The following is a 17,381-nucleotide window of genomic DNA, read 5'->3' on the forward strand; positions in this document are numbered from 1 at the left end:
CTTACATGTTACAGGCCTGAAGCAAGAGTCCTGCAAAAAATCTGAACCATTATGATATAAAATATTTACTTTTGACAAAAACAAAGATGAAATGGAAGAGGATTCTACTTCAATTTAAATATAGCTAGAGTGCTGAAGTTTCACAACATGCATTTCAAATTTGCGCAAAGACTCAACTTAGAATTTGACATAAACAAACTAAACAAAACACCTCTTGCAAGTCAAAAGATGAAACTGTGTGTTGCTGAGAGGTTAGGTAAACTTGGAACACAGATGTCCAACTCTAAGCTACATTACATGTCATTAAATATTCTGTGAGAATAAAGAAGGTTTTCTGCTCAATTGCCACGATTTCTTGCTCCTTAACATACACTCAAAGATACTTATATCCTCATTTACATTCTCTGAACAGTCTCTGAAAACTATTTAGTTTATATTTTGTCTCAGTTTGAGACAATTTGGAGGGGTGGAGACCTCAGACAGAAGTCTCTTCCCTTGGATTCAATACTCCTGTTTTCTTCAGTACAAAGAGAGAGACCAAATACCCCCAGATCTAAGTGAAGACATAATTCTTTACCATGAAGAATGCTACTAAAAATACTGATAAAACTGGGTTAAACCAACTGATGAGGAGAAACTTCCCAAGCTCTGACCACCAGACCAAACTGAGATGGCAGTTGGCCTCCCACACATGGAAAAAAACACATGGCCACAGAACAGAGACAAGTTGGCCACCTCTCCGTGTGGTTCACCTCTCCGGAAAAAGCTGGCAAGAACAGTTTGAGAGTCAGCACTGGCAGGAAATGTCAGATTGCTGGGATTACATAACAGCAGACATTTGCATGGCACTGCAGTGAGGCTGTGGTGCTGGTACAGGCAGTCGGAGCAGGGCTGCGGATCCCCCGGGTGACTGGAAGGACCCGTAAGACACCGTTGGATCCAGCAATGAGACTTTGTTGCAATTTCAATGTTCGTTGGTCAAAGTAGTGTCACAGACCTGTTGAAGTGGTGGACAGGTCTAAATCTGTCATGGTGGTGGTGGAAGCCCCAGGTGGGTAAGGGAAGCTCCAAAACTCAAGAGTTAAATATGCTAAGGTTCAGATGGGAACACCTCTGGTACCTCCCCTGAGACAGGGAGGTCTATCTCTGGCTAATGTAATACTGTGAGTCATGAGATACTTCGGGAGTCTTTGACACCTTCTAAGATGTTCCGGCTGTCTCTTAAGTCAGTGCAGCTGAGTCCATTATGGCCCATTATGGTTCATAAACAAGAGATAAAGTCCTTCAGGCTGTGTGTGAATGTTCTGGGGAGTTATCACAGCTGAGTCACCTCTGTAAGGAAAAGAATCCCACCTCACAGGCTTTTCCTCTTTCCTTATCTAGTTTAACACCCAGCTTCTAGCCTGAGTTGTTGGATGTGCATGCCTTCAGCCCCTGGCTTGGGTGGCCACTCTGCACATTGTCAGCAAAGCATGCTGCTGACTGAGCCATCAGCACCAATAGTCCAGTCTCTTACAGCACCTGGGTGATCACTGCAGGTGGTCAAATGTTTGAGTTATTAATCACTAGCAGTTCAGTCTTTTTAAAGAAGACAAAACACTAAAAAGCCAAAAAGACACAGAAAAAAAGAGAAAACAAAAGGTGGATACCAGAATTTTTGTGTAACTCAGGACAAATTTGCTCTGTCCAAAGAAGGGTTTCATTCAGATTATTGTCATTACAGTCACTCCAACCCAACAGTACATCCAAAGGCTTGTTATGCAATCCTTGGATCTTTGTGCTTGCTGTAAAGAGCTCTCAAGCAACTCCCTAAATAGGATTTGTGCCTGAGGGCAAATATAATGCTTCTACTCCATACTCATATACAAAGATATGCCTCCTTCAGGCATGCCCTGGAAGCAGAATACTGAATTATTCAGTGCATATTTGTCAGAAGAACTTGCCACTGCATTAATCCTGCATGACTATACACTTCAACAGTATACACTCAGTCTGTAGTGCCTTAAGTGTAATACACAAACACAAAGATACTGAACAGTACCGTCCTCTCAACTGCATGTTTCTTTTTCAATGCAGACAACTGAATTGACTTTGAGGGTGGGAGCACAGGGAGAGAAAACTTCATATATGTTTAGATACACATATATCTACCTTCAGTCAAATAATTTTCACTTAATGTTTTGTATCTAAAAAGCTACCGTTTCCTATCTTCGAATCTTTTTTCCTAGAGTAACTTGTTTCTAAAATCTGCTTTTTTTCTGAGTTAAAAATTTTCTACACTTTTTCCTACTTGTGCTATTAGAAGGACGTTTCTTTCTGTACACTAAGTTTTAAATAGCATGTTTAAATATTGAAAGCAAGGAAACTAAAATATAAGATAAAAAATAATTTTACGTGAAAATCTTTTCATATAAACCCCATCGAAAGTAGGCAATAAGATATTTCCTTATTTGAACAACTATTCTCATTAAAATACATTTGTGTTCCCAAGTATTCTATCCTGCCTCAATGATACATCTATATTTTGCCTTCTGTGTTCTAATTCAACACATTCTAGACCTTCACTAACCCCATTTTAAAATGTAATCTGGAAAAGCGTCTTCAAAAGCATCCCGCGTGGCCCTACTATTAATTAAATTCTAGGGTTGGACAACACGTTATAAATATTTACTACAAATATATTCCTACTCTTTAGTAAAGAGAATTCACTTTTATCTCAAATATAGACAAGATAGTGATATTCAATTAAAAATAAACCAAACTCACACACCCCAACCCTGAAAAAATCCCAGCAAAAAAAAAGGATATGTCTGTAGAATGCTCAGAAAGTTAAGTAACCTTTTTAAAAAAAAGGTTTTAAATAGCTTTACCTGCTGGCCTCTTTCTTCTCTTCTGAAGTCCTTTAATCAGGTTCTTAACAATTTTCACTGTCACTACAATGAGTGATAAGGACCTGAAAGCAGTAGTTTGCTTGCAAAGTCTAGCTGCTTATGTCTTATAAGCCACATTTTTCTCTGAAAAAAAAGATTCTCTGATTTGTTTTTCTCTTTACTGAATGAACTTCATGCTTTTTAACCTGACTGCACTATCCAGTATACTTTTAAACATATGTAGAACAGAACCTTTCAAACAAAACAAGAACTAGAAATGAAATGAGAGTGTACTTTTCTGTCAGGATCATGTAATAACAGTTTACAGCATAACACAAAAAAATAATACAAACTGTCTATCTGACTGATTGATTAAGCCCAGTTTCAAAGCAGCACAGATTAGGTTCCCTCGTGTAGGAGAAAATACACTACTGTCAGAATTTTGTAACACTGGTAAAACATATTTCCCAAGGCTTTCATGCATCATTGTGGAAGCTCAGAATGACAGCCATTACACCTGAGAGTAAAAGAAAGAGAATTTCTCTGCAGAGAATAATCGTCCTAAGTCCTTAAACTTTAATACTGAATATCAAGACATACCTGTGAACTTCAGGAGGTTCCCTCTGGATTTTAGAGCTTGCCTCCACAACCTCTTTGGCTACTTTTCCACTGCATTAAAAGACGATATAAATATTCCAGTAAGATATATGCCATGAACTACATATACATGAACAAGTAAGTTACATTCAGAAAAATAAAGGGAAAAAAAAAAATCCTATGCAGTGGATATATAATGTCCCAGAATAAAATTGTGCTGACTACTTGCCTGTAAAGCTACTGAAGAAAAAGCAACTTTTTATAGTAGAACACTAAGAGTGAGACTGTACTATCTCTTTGATGCACCCCTGTTTCACAGCTGCCCAGTTGCAGGGGGCATACAATCTCTGCACTGGCCACACATCCTTGTTTTTACAGAAGCAGCACCAAAAGTGGAGCTGTCTGCTGGTGAAACTGCTCTTGACAGAAATGTCTGTGTGAAGACTACTTATTTTGTAAGTGACACTGAAGAGACAATAGAAAATCTTTCAAATCCTGACCTCAAATAAGTGTGAACAGACCCTTCAGCAGGAAAATCCCTCAGTTTGGCATGACTAATTACTCACACTTTCTTACTTTCTGAAATGATTTACTGTGAACAAGAAACAGCAAACACCCACCTGTATCGAAATCTACTGCCTTTAAAAAATATCTTGCTGCTGGACATCGTTTTGATCTGACTGGATTTTGCATACCTTGAAGAAAAAGAACAGAGGCTCTCAGATTTTCTTGGGTATGATAAGCGAAAAAGAACAAGGTAAACTACAAGCTTCGTTATTTTTATACCATAAATTAATCAAAAATTGACCTTTTCAATTTTTTTAAGGCCTTCATACAAAACTAGGATATTGAAGCACACATAAAATAATTCAGATGGCACAGAGTGACTGAACATCAAAAAAGTGATTACCCGGCCAGGAAAATGAGAAAATTAAATGCAGACATTTTCTGCATCTCTATGGACTTTCAATCTCGGGAACAAAGAAGCAAAGACTGCGGTACACCAAAAGCCCTAGGACATGTGTCCTAACACCACCATGTTTGTGGGAAAATATGACTACTTCCACTTTCCCATAGGAAAACAAAGAAATAATAAAGACAACTACTATTTTCCCAAAGTAGTTGCACTTCCTATGTCTCTATTCAATCAACTTCTTAGTAGCCTACATCATATCCTACTGCTTCTCTCCAATCATATTAAATCCTCTCCATTTAATATTATTACAAATCTTCATTTCATTGAAGAAGTCCTCTTGAAAGACCCACCAAAATGGAAACATGTGAACATGATTTTAAGCAATCAGTCATGATAAAGAAATAAATCCATTCCCTGAAAACATTTAGAAAGCAGAAAAACATACTAGAGAAGCAGCCCTGCACACACCAAGGTCAGAGAAGAATGAGTGGGAGGAGGTGCTCCAGATGTTGGAGCAGAGTCTACCCAGAAGCCAATGGAGAAAACCATGGAGAAAGAGGCTGTCCCATGCATCCCGTTACAGAGCAGATATCCACACTGCAGCCCGTGCAGGACCCTTTACTAGAGCAGGTTCACATGCTCTCAGGGAAGCTGCAGCTTGTGGAGAACCCACACAGTAGCTAGCTCCTGGCAGGAGTTGTGACCTGTGGAGAGGAACCCATGATGCAGCAGGTTTATCCTGCAAGCCCATGGGAAGAACCCAGGCTTGAGCAGTTCATGAAGGAGACTGGAGCAGGAGAAAAGTGTGAGAAGGAAGGAGCAGCACAGAGAGAGTGCATTCCCCATCTCCCTGAACTGCTCAGGGCATGAGGGACATAGAGCAGTTAGAAATGAAGGAGTAAAGCTGAGCCTGCAAAGAAACGTGGGGGGTGTTTTTAGTTTTGTCTTTATTGACAATTTGAAATAGAGTAAGAAGGTTGCCCAGGTCAAGCCTGTTTTGCTTGTGGCAGTAAATGGTAAGCAATCTTTCTGTCTTTATCTCAACCTGTGAGCAATTTCATCTTATTTTCTCCCCTTAACCTGTTGAGAAGGGGCACTAACAGAGAAGCTGGGTAGGCACCTAGCACCAAGCTCAAACCCCCTACACTCATGTATTTGTGATTAATATTACAACCATTTAACAACAGGAGCAGAGGGGTGATATTCCTATGAGTCTCCCTCAGACATCTTTACTTTGAGCACTATTTTCTCTCCTTTAGGTGCAAATTGTTTCCTATTCCCTATTTATTTCTAGTAAAGTAAAATAAAACCACTCAAACAGCATGCATTATTTTCCTACTTGTCTATTTGAAATTGAAAACAGTTCCTGATAAACATTATTTTAGTCTTTCTAAATAGACTGTATATAGACTTTACATAGTCTCAAACACAGTAGATATTAACATAGAGAATTATGAGATGTGCCACCTCATACTTCCTGTTTCTTCATAAATATATCAATTGAATAGACTATATATTATTGTATCGGTGTTGAAACAAAAGAAGGACGGACTATTCTCCAAATTAAATCAAATTATTATCATCCAAGTTAGAAGACACATTCTTCTTATTTAGTTATTATTCATCATTACAGCAGCCCCCTGCTGTTGCTATGCGTCAACACAGAAACAGTAATTTTTATAAAATATGCAAGAGTCTGTAAAGAGAAACTAAGTAGCAACAATAAAAGCTACATGCCTAAAGGGAAGAATAACTAAACAGATCTAACAAAGTCAATGGAAGATAGAAAGAATGCATAAGAGCTTTTTAATGGGAATTATTATCAGGTTCTCTTTTAAGGAATAGAGAGGTAGATACTCTTTTATTTTCTTGTCAATTTATACACTTTTTTTGTGTAACAAGATTGTTGGTATCTTTCAAAAGGTACCTAAAAATGTCTTCTTTTTTAAATCATAGCAGAGAATTGCTTATTTTTCAATCAACTCATACTAAACCTTGGATTTCAAGTGGAAGAACAATTACTGGCAGAAGACCCTCGAGAATTCTCAATACATTCAACAGCGGGGCAACAATGTTCCCAGACACAAGTGCCATACTATGTCCATCCAACATCTCACTTCAGAGCAGCAAAAATAGTGTGCTGGAGAAAGTATAATTATTCACTCCAAAATCCTCCTGCCTCATTTAGATTTTAAACAATTTCTAATACTGGCTTGACATGAAATAACATTCCCAATTAACCTGCATATTTTCTGTTTGCATTTTGCATTCTGTTTATGAAATGGAACATTTTACATTGAACAATCTTCTTCTCACATGCACTTCTTTACTTTTAGTATAGATAATTACTTCAGGTTTACATACTTGTAAAAAGCCTGGTTCTCCACCCCACATTTCCATAGATGCTTGCAAGCTGCTGGTGTAGACGTATGGAATGACAGCATAGCCTTTTTCTAAGTGCAAGGAAAAGAAAGCAAATTAAAGTAGTGAAAATTTTGAATTCTCAAAGACTGAAGTAGCTGTACCTGACAGCCTCACCATTAACTAGATACACTGAAGAGCAATTTTTCCTGTGTAGGTTCAAATGGTGGTTCACTCACAGATGTAGAACCCCTGCAGAGCTGATACTTAAAACAGCCCAGGCAAATTTTTCAGAAATAAAAGGAGATGCTCGGAGGGGGCATGGAAGAGCATATGTACAAGTGGCTTGTGGAATACCTGTATTCTGGTCAAAATCAAAGGAGGAAAGTCTCTGTCTTCAAAAATCTACAATGCACAGTTGTTGCACTACTTACCACCCACCTCTCCCTGTTCCCTACCATTTGATGTCCTGCTGTCAAAATCTTATTGCAACCACACAAACAGTTCCTGATACCTCTGACATTATTTCCTTCCTTCATTTTCTTTCCTCACCTGCATTCAAAACCTTAATCTTAGACTACATCACTCCGACCTAGGTAAAGAACTGATTATAGCATGCTGTAGGCAAAAATCTCCATGATTTCAATTACAAGAGCACAATGATATAACTCCTAACTATGTGGGACAAACTATAGCCTATTCAGCTGATCAAGATTTGAGGACATTGTGCTTATCCAAAAATAACGCAAATTGATCCAGGTGTCAATGCTGTCCTAGTTAGAACAACTGGGACCAGTTAATCACTGGATGGGTGTAACCCAAAACCTTACACCATCTGCCCATAGAGCCTGACTGACCAGTTCATCATTGTATGGGTGTAACCCAAAACTGTGTATTCTATAGCCTTCCATGCCATTTCCCAGAAACTGTTATCAGTGAACCATTTACACTATCTGCACATAGAGCCTGACTCCTCAGGCTATAAACTGGGTGTTAAGAGGCCTGCGAGATAGGATGTTGCTTTTCTCCTCACACCCATTAAGGAACCCCCCACTCTGAGGGAGGTACTGAGCATCCCTGCCTGAACTGGAGGATATATAATCTTGGAGTCTTGGGACTTTTTTAACCACTCGTGGGATCCAGAGGAAGACTCCAGACCACTGCTCTCAACCAGACTGCAGACCATCACTCTCAACCAGACCCCAGACCAACACTCTCGACTGGACTGCAACCACCACTTTTCAACCAGACTGCAACAGGTTTTCCCCTCTCCTTTTCCTTTGGACTCAGGGGGCCCAAAGAACACCACTCTGTTCATGCCCCAGGGTGCTGGGTTATACATTTCGGTTTTGTGGGTTAAAACCAATTGTTTGTCTGTATAATCATACTTATTGTATTATTTTATTAAATTGTTATTCTGACTTATAATCTCTCTTTTGAGTTGAGTTCATTTCCCCTGCTGGTTTACCTTTAAACCAGCACAAATGCTCACTTGAATTTTCAATCATATACAGTTGTCTTCTGTACTTCAAAGTGGATGAGTACAGCATCTTAAATGAATTAAATCTTTGACTCCAAAGATGACCAAAACCATGAACAATCAACATAGCATGGCATGAATGTTAAGTGAAAAATGTTTCAACCCTTTGCAAATTAGACATTCTTTTGATAACAGCAATTTAACATTCATTCATATTCTATATGTTAGCTACAATATGAAGTACAATTATTGATTGTTTAGAAGTTGGTTTAGTTTAAAAATTATGTTATGTCTTAGCGGATCTTAATCAAATAGAGAAGTTTTGAAAAAATATTAAACTTAACCTCTTTCTGAGCTCCAAACACATAAAAAGTCTTCCCTTCAAATTTTAGTTTATAGACATCACACCTAAAAAGAGAAAAAATATTTAAGTACAGGAAAAACAGATAGTTCTACTAGTAAGAAATGCAACTCGCATGCAAGTTTCCCTGATTCCCAAAGTCAAGCACGTCGTCAAATGACAAAGGGCCTCTACAGAAATCTTACAACTTTTAGCATTGAAGTATCTAATATTCAAATTTTCTTTAGAGGACATAAGCCCACAGTATTTCTTTTATATGCCTATGCACATTCAAAGAATTAACTTTGGCTGCTGGAAAGTGAAGAGGAAATTAAAGGTAGACAGAAAATTACATTTACACTCTATTTATGACACAGTTTGTGAATCCTCTTAAAATCTTAAAATGTCTATTGTAATTAAATTGAGGGAAAGATAATACTTTTTTCTCTATACTTATTTATACTTATTTATTTGAGGTTTCATATCACACATCTTAGTAAATGACTACTTATTACAGAACACAATAGGAAGAAAAAGAAAATGTTTGACAGAACTTACTACAGGGGCCTGATGAGTTGAAAACTTATGCTAAAATTTGATTTAACCAAGGTTGAAAGCTCAGTCTACATATGGAATAGCAGAGCACCATAAAAAGGCAATGCAATGCCTCTGCTTAAATTACAATGGAAATTTCGTCATTAACAGAGCTGAAATGAGAGATAGTGGGGCTTTTTCATAAACTTCTCTAAAGGTTTTGGATGTCAGATGAAATGGGAATAATTCTGGAGGCAAGGACAATGCTATCCCTGAAACTATAGCAAGCGTTTTGCTTAACATAAACAACAACAAAAAACATCCCAGCTTATATTACACTGAAAATGTAAATAATGTAAATTACATTGAAAATGAAATCTCAAATATGAAATTGGATTTTTACAGTGTAATGCAAATTTCAGCTAACACTAGTTAAAGTTACTAGTACTCACTTCTACAACTTAGAAATAAAAGAAGCAGTACATGACGATCAGATAAACCTCACCACACAACTCCAAACTCTAGTGTAACACTGAGATAGCTTAATGGCTTTTCCTCTATTGCGATTTCATTTGTATCTGGTTTACATGTCAATGGACAAAATAAATATACCCAGATCTCCAGGAGGATATGTTGTCCTTAAATAACCTGGAAAACTAAGTGCTGCGAAATTACTTTCCCATAGCATGGTGGACAAATGCTCGGCAAGGGCTATTCTCTCCTCTGTGCACCACAGTAAAATCATCTTTATGCCAAAAGCACAAACCACTGAAGTACTGTGATCAGGGCTACCTGTAATTAACCCCAGGGAAACTACAGCATAAATCCAGGATTGCAAGTGGTTGGCATTTGACAGGCACGTCCCCAGAGATCCACAGGGATCTACAACTGAATTGTACAGACAGGACTACACTGACTTTACACCTTCGAAGATTTCAGGTTATTCAACTATCAGGGAGGTTTCTACAGATATGCAGTAAAAAGTCCAGCTCTACTTTAAAAACTACCTCAGCACTTTTTCACCTTCTGCCCATCTTGATACCACAAGACAGGCTGAAAGCTCTGAGATGGAACACCCATACCTAAGTAACTGCTGTTGGCATCTGTGTAACAGCAGGCTAAAAAGAGATTTATCAACAACTAAGCATGACTGCTCGCTCTGCACCACACTTCTGAGAGCATGGCCAGCTGCATTTACATCACCTCCAGGAGCTGTTTTACTTCTCCCTCAAATGTGGCTGGCTGATGCTAACCAATTATGTTTTATAGAAGCACAAAACAAAAGCAAAACCAGACAAACCAAGGACAATTGCATAAGTGCCCACTTCTTGAAAAAAAAAGAGACTAAAAGAAAAAAAGAAACTTGAAGGCATTCTCACCTCCTCCTCTGCTTACTGAGTAAGTTCTTTTGTAGTTTTCAAATTGAGGTTAAGGAAAAGAGGAAATAGCAATATTTTTACAAGAGTCAAATAAGGGTTAAGGTGAACTCTTGTTAACTATTCCAGACATCTCTACCAAGAAGCCTCATTGGTGACTTACAGCATAGCTGAAAAATCAACTTACTCAATTTTAACATTCATGTATTATTTTGACTAATGCACCCCGTGGTGGAATAATTTTTACTGGAGGATGAATGAGACCAAAGTTGTTGTTGTTACTATTATTGTTTTTATCTAAAATCCTTTGAAGCAGAAATATGATAGGGCAAGAGAAGGAATATTCACATAGTCCTCCTTAAAGACAACACATGCAGGTGAAGATAGTAGGAAGAAGAAAAGACACAGGAGAAAATACTTCTTCTTATTAAGATACATTTACTTTGTGTACTTACCATTTTAACAAATGAATTCTTTTATTCCCCTGGAAAACTACAAATCCTGCAGCTGTGAATCCTAGAAATGTGGTTGTCCCAACTGAGTCCTTGAGAGAGAAAAGGAAACATAATTTTTCCTTCATCCAGTGAGGTATTTCTTACTGAGACCGCAAATCGCTCCTATCTACCTGTAGCTGATAACAGGGACTCCTGAGGTATATTTACTAATTTTATTGAAAATATACTTCTGTTTATGTCCAATTCTTAATGTGCTGACTAACTATGAGCCAGGGATTTGTATCTGCTTCAACACTGATATTTTTTAAGATTTCAGAATACATTGTTCCTCTGCAAGATGTTGTGCTGAAAGTACTGCTGACAGACAGCATTTACTACTATAAGCTTCTGGTTTGTGCTCAAGTATTCTTGAGTATTCTCAAGTATTCTTGAGTACAAACAAGAAGATATGGTGATACTTGTCTTTCAAATAGAAGAGACCATTTTAAAATTTTAACTCTACAATAAAGGTTCTGGCTCATCCTTTTTGATTAATGATTCGGGTGAGTTTTGTATCCATTGGATTTCCTGTCCATCCCAAATTACATACCCTCATCTTACTAAAGATAGTCAAGTTTATTGTGCTTGATGTTCCACCAACAAAATAAAGGGGAACTGAAACAGGGGTGGTTCTGGAGTAGCAGCCACAGCACCAGAAAGAACACATCGTAAGGAGCCAGCAAAGAACCTTGCTTTGTAGTTTGCTGCCAGAAGACAGACAAATTTGCCTTAAGCATGGGTCACAAAACTTCTGATTGTCCCCACACTAAAAGCCCTGCTACACAGTAAAGAGGAAATTCTGAACCAGTTTTGTCCCTGTGCTAAGTACCAACCTAAGTCTGGGATGTCCTTTGAAAATCTCCAGTATAGTTTCAAACTAAAATTGACTGTCATTGCCTTCACTGAGCTCTGAAGCAGCCCATCTTTCACACAGGAGCACCATTCCTGACAAAGTATATACAATATCTTATCCAGCTTTGTGTTAGAGCTGACTGCTTAAGGGCGCTAACCACCAGCACATGTAACTGAATAGTGTTGCTGTTCCAACAGATGAGATAATATACAAGCCAAAGTAAAAGCAGCAGTTAAAACAAAAGCAATTAATACTAAAAATAAACACTGCAGATTATGCCGATACAATCACATAATTAAAAATGCAGGTATAAAGGATAATCAGAACTGTTAATTAAAATCACCTTCTTATAGAGGATCACAAAATAGCAAAGTGGGGGGTGGGAATAGGAAGTGGGTTCTCTCCTCTGTACGTCTGGTTTGTTGTTCTTCGTTAAGATTTTCATATTTTGATGATGTTTGAAAAACTGATCTGCCAAGGATTATCAATTTTTTGCACCTTCTGGACAGAATAATGCTGAATCCTGAAAATCCTGGCAAACAAAAAGTATTTCACACCTAGAGTGCTTAAAAGAGACCTTTGCATTAAATGCAAAGAAATTATGAAGTATAATCAAAGCTTAATGTCATGACATTCTATTAGATTCTCCTATGATGTTCTGTTTCCTCTGGAGAAAACTTTCCTTTGACTGATGCAGTAATGTCAAGCTGTCAGTGTTCTTCCAAGTCTTAGGCATAATATAGAGTTCTAGGGCAGGTTCTTTAATAAATTACTCATTATTTGTGCATGGATAAAAAACCAGAGCTAAATCAATTTCATTAATGGGTTTTAAGTAAATATTAGTAAAAAGACACTTCATTAAATGTTAGTAAAAAGACTGTTACCTTGCACGGATGCGGATCAACACCGTAAGTTTCCAAAGAATATGCTTTCAGGAGCAAGTTGAATTCAGCAATAGCTGGGCTCTGACCTCTGAAATTACAAAAGAAATAGCAGTTTTACAGTAAAAAGAAAATAGGAGAAAAAGACTTTTTGACTGTAGAGTTTAAAGCCTAAAAACAGAGGAAAGTTTTTACTGACATTCAAACTATTTCAACCATGTTTTGTTTATAATAAAAAGATAGAAAACTTTACATATGTTTTCTTCTTCTGAATTATACAGTGCCTGATGTTTTCAGGTAAATCCTGAAGTTTTTTCTCAATCTTGAGATAACAACAGTTAGCCAGAATTGTCCAATATTTCTTTTCTTTTCATATACAATCACGTCAGCCTGAATATTAAATAAATCTCAGCATCTTTTTTCCACAAACTCTTGCTCCTCAACTTGTTTAAAAGGATTGTGCAGATTAATACACATTCCTTCAGCGCAGGGTATAAGCATGACAATCATATTACACTGTCTACTTAGATGCATGCCTAATTATAGCAGTGCCTGCTACCAACATCAGAATCTGTCAGCATTTCCATTTATACACCCCTATTTTTAGGGTGTCTATAATCAACAATGAACATATGCTAAAGACTGAAACATGGCATGCAAGACCTGAGTCTTCTAGAGTCTTTTAGAGTCTTCTAGAGTAAGTTTTGTTATTAGACTTTTGCTAACTCCTGCCATTACAATAAGCTCTAATACAGATTTAAAATGCCTGTTTGAAAGCCAACTGTTTCAATTATTATTTCCTTTATGTATCTGCATAACTAGAGTACCTGATTCTGATACATAAAATGGTTTTATGACAATGAACAGTACCTAGACATTTAGAAAGCCAGGCCTCATAAATCTCATGCAAATTATAAAAAAAAAAAAACAACAGCAACTAAAGAAAAAAAAATCCACAGTAAACAAATTTTCAAGGAACATAGTCATGCTTTATCTTATGCTTGCATTTTAGAGTCCAGCCTCACACTATGATCAATGGCACATGGGAACTGACATTTAAAACTGCACTATGTGTTGGTGTAGCATAAATTCCCTGTAAGTCTGTTATTCCCCGGTAGCTGGAAATCAGCAAGCACTGACATAAGATATTCTGTATCTAGCCCAAAGTTCAGTTTAACAACTAAGACAACACCTAGCACACTCATGGATATCAAATCCTATTTTGAACCTAATAGGATGACACCCTGTGGCAATGTAATAACCTTTTGTGTTACAAAGTTTTAACTACTGCTAATTTTCACTGTTCGTCATATCCCACTCAATCCCATGATATTTCTTGGGCTTCTTCTGTGTTTATTTTGGATCTCTCTCAATATTACACAACCTTCATTTTATTTCAGGCCACATTTTTGTGGATATTTTGCTTTTGAAAAAAAAACCACACAAAACCAAAGAAAATACCCCATGATATTAGAGATGTGGCTTTCTTTCTCTTTTTTTTGGTCTCTTCCTCACCTCTTTCCAATGGAGAAGAATATGTATCAAGTGGAACATCAAGAATTACAAATAGATATTTACACTGTTAAATGCTTAATGAAAAAGCAGCATGAAAGCAGCAAGCAAAAGAAAAATGCTTATTTTTCCCAGTCAACTTCTTGGTAGCTCCACTGAACTTTTTCTCCATTTTCAATATTAATAAGTCACAACCTTGTGTTTAATCACAACTCTAAGACCATAAATGACCCTTAAAAAGGCAATAAATTTGTTTCATGTACAATTCAACTGCACCTGACAGAACTAATTGACTAATTAGACCTAAATTACCTTGAATACTTAAGTTGCATAGTGAAAAGCCAAACAAATAGATGGTTTGATTGCTTGTTGGATATTGAGCCTTACAAAAATGTAAGATTATAAAATGCATCTTTTATCCAGCTACCTTTGCTGCTACAAAGGAAAGTAGTCAATCTTCTGGTTTGAATGCACCAAAAAGTGACAAGTAATTTGTAACAATGTGGTTTGGGGGTTTGGCATATTGAAATGGGGAAAAATATTGCAGAGACACATTAAAAAAAATTAGCAAGCTCTCCCCACCCATAGCCTCTGAAACTATGCCGGTTTTGTGCATATCAAGTGGAATAAGATGTGGCACTTGGAAAAAAAATGCAGAAAACATGGACAAATTTGATCTTATCGGATTACAGGCTAATCAAATGGCAACAGTGCAAAGCCTTAAAAGAACATCACAAAACACAAGAGTCAAGAGCAATATCAAATGAAAATTACTCATTCATCTCTTCTCAAAGGGTTAATATTTAAGTCTTGATAATACACTTTTCGTCTGTAACTTAGTAATGAAAATTTTCTTACTAAATAAAAATATAACTGTAGCAAATCCTATCAGCAAAGAAAAGTCAATATTTTTTTACCAGTCACTGATCAAACATTAGATAGGGCTTTGATTTGCTTTGTTTAAAAACCTTTAAGCTTTCTACATGTAGCAAACATCCTTACACAGGAATTTATAGAGTTTCTTAATATATGTGTTTCAATTATTGCCTCTTACAGTGGAAAACCAGGAAATATTTATGCAATGCATCTTTGCTGGTTTGTAACTCAGTTCTCTCAGGAAAGTCATGTCTCTCTGTCAGTGCATTTACTCCTCTTAATTTATTTTTCAGTATATATTCAACATTAAGTAGAAGATATATTACCTTTCTACATGTTGCAGCCACTACCACACCTGGCTGCAGCACGGTGAAGTGCTGAGGCCTGAACAACAGGCCATGAGCCAGAGTTGGCCTCTAGATGGACCTTCCAACCTAATGTTATATTTAGTCATGTATCTGCTTATTAGCCAAAATTCTATATAATCCTTAGTAACATCCATAATACTATGCCTGTGTAAACATGTATGCTTGTTAGTAAGGTATATTGGTATCCACTTAATTAGTAAAGATTTGTATTTGCTATGAATGTATCCATCATCCCGTGTTTAGAGACTAGTCCAGGCCATGGAGGTAGGCAATTGGCCCCACTCAAAAGTAGTTGGTCCAAACTAACTCCCTTGATTTTCCTCTGAGCCCTGGCCAGGCTTTGGGGGAAAACCTAGGAGAGAAGAAAGCTAGATATTTTCTGCACCAAATAAGTGATGTAAGCTTGTTTGTTTACCAGTATAAAAGCTGGACCCTCTCACAGCAAAGATGGAAGCCTCACCTGTGAGTGGACACACTGTGTAAGATTTCCCAGTTACTGGGAGTGGTTCTCCAACCTTTCACTGTAATGAGGACTCCCAAATTGATGTGCAGGTCTGCATGCTGATTATGGTAATGTATTAAATGGGGTAACTGGTGATGTATCTTTCTTAATCACCAGAGACACTCTCTATAGTAATGATTAGGTGCATTGATAAGTTTATCCTTTTATAATTCACTGCTTCTTTTGTAATTCTTTGCTGCTTTGCACTATAGTAAATTTATACACTTGTTCTTTAAAGTTGGTGTCTGTATTTCTAGTGCTGGTCCTTGCCATGGCAAAGGTTTGAACAGGACCACTAAAAAAAACCACTACCAAGAAAAGTTTCTGCATACGATACATACAGTAAATGTGGATTACTTGTGAATTTAGAGCTCCACAATTATTAGCTACAAAGTTATGATTCAACCCAGGAATCAATGTCCCAGATAAAATTGAATGAAACAAATACTTCATTAGAGGAGTGAGAAGTCTGCAACACACTCTGTTTTTAACTTCAGGCTCATGAGAAGTACACACTAGAGGATGTAAAAGCTCTGTTTATTCCCCACAGGGTCCCCAACTCTGAAGCACTTCAAACACAAGAAAGTTCAACAGGGTGTGTCACAGCAAGGGTTTGCTTGTTTTGCTCGCTGCCAATACCAATTCACTCCAGAAGTTTCTCCCCTTCACACGTTTATTCTAGTCATGAAACTCAGTGAAAGTTATGGATAAGACAACACAGGATTGAGCATTAATTCCTTTTAATAAAGAAGACCATATAGCAATAACAGCAAAGAAAAAACATTTTTAATGCTATTCTTGGTTTCCTGCTTCCTGAATGACATTAGTAAGGTCACTTCATTTGTCTTCTCTGATTCTCTGATTCTCTTACTAACTTACAAAGTGCGATGAGATACTACTATTAACATACTAGTAGTAATAACAATTATTGTCCACCCATTTGTCTCATCTCTATATCAAGCAAAGGTACTTGCAGCAGAACACAACAGCAATACTTAGTAGACTATGTTCCATATATGTTTTATTTCTGGGCATGTATGGTTTGTAAGGTGTTCCAATGTAATAAATTGAAAAAATAAATAAATACATACATAACAATCTAGCCTCTAGAAATATTACATATTTACCTCCATGAAAAAAGGAGAAACCAGCCATAACATTTTAAATAACATAGGCTCAGTGTCCATCAACCACTTTTTGCCCTGCCCTTCAACTGTGGACATATTTTACTGCAGTCTCAGGAGAGACCACAGTGACAATTTCAAGACAGATGTCCATCCATTAAATATTCCCCTTGTTATATCCCAGATCTTGTACAGCACATCCCTCAGCAGAACAGGGTTATCCGGGTTTCCTTTTAACCTAAAACAGAGACAGAACTCTGCATAAAGCTGTACAATGATCACAGCACTGCTTACTAC

At 37.2% G+C, this 17,381-nt stretch overlaps 1 protein-coding gene across 8 annotated transcripts in view; it reads right to left on the bottom strand.

The window, feature by feature from the left end:
* The window catches only part of FRMD3 (FERM domain containing 3), a 146,749-nt gene that overhangs the window by 15,392 nt on the left and 113,976 nt on the right, over positions 1–17,381 (bottom strand). For all 8 annotated transcript variants that reach the window (XM_064641329.1, XM_064641321.1, XM_064641322.1 and 5 more), the window contains 6 exons: positions 12,706–12,793; positions 10,930–11,018; positions 8,569–8,632; positions 6,748–6,836; positions 4,088–4,162; positions 3,471–3,539 (listed from right to left, as the gene is read on the bottom strand). In XM_064641329.1, the coding sequence (XP_064497399.1) occupies positions 3,471–3,539; positions 4,088–4,162; positions 6,748–6,836; positions 8,569–8,632; positions 10,930–11,018; positions 12,706–12,793 (474 nt within the window). The remainder of the gene's footprint in view (positions 1–3,470; positions 3,540–4,087; positions 4,163–6,747; positions 6,837–8,568; positions 8,633–10,929; positions 11,019–12,705; positions 12,794–17,381) is intronic.

Source organism: Pseudopipra pipra, chromosome Z (genome assembly GCF_036250125.1).
Source record: "Pseudopipra pipra isolate bDixPip1 chromosome Z, bDixPip1.hap1, whole genome shotgun sequence".
Classification (NCBI taxonomy): domain Eukaryota; kingdom Metazoa; phylum Chordata; class Aves; order Passeriformes; family Pipridae; genus Pseudopipra; species Pseudopipra pipra.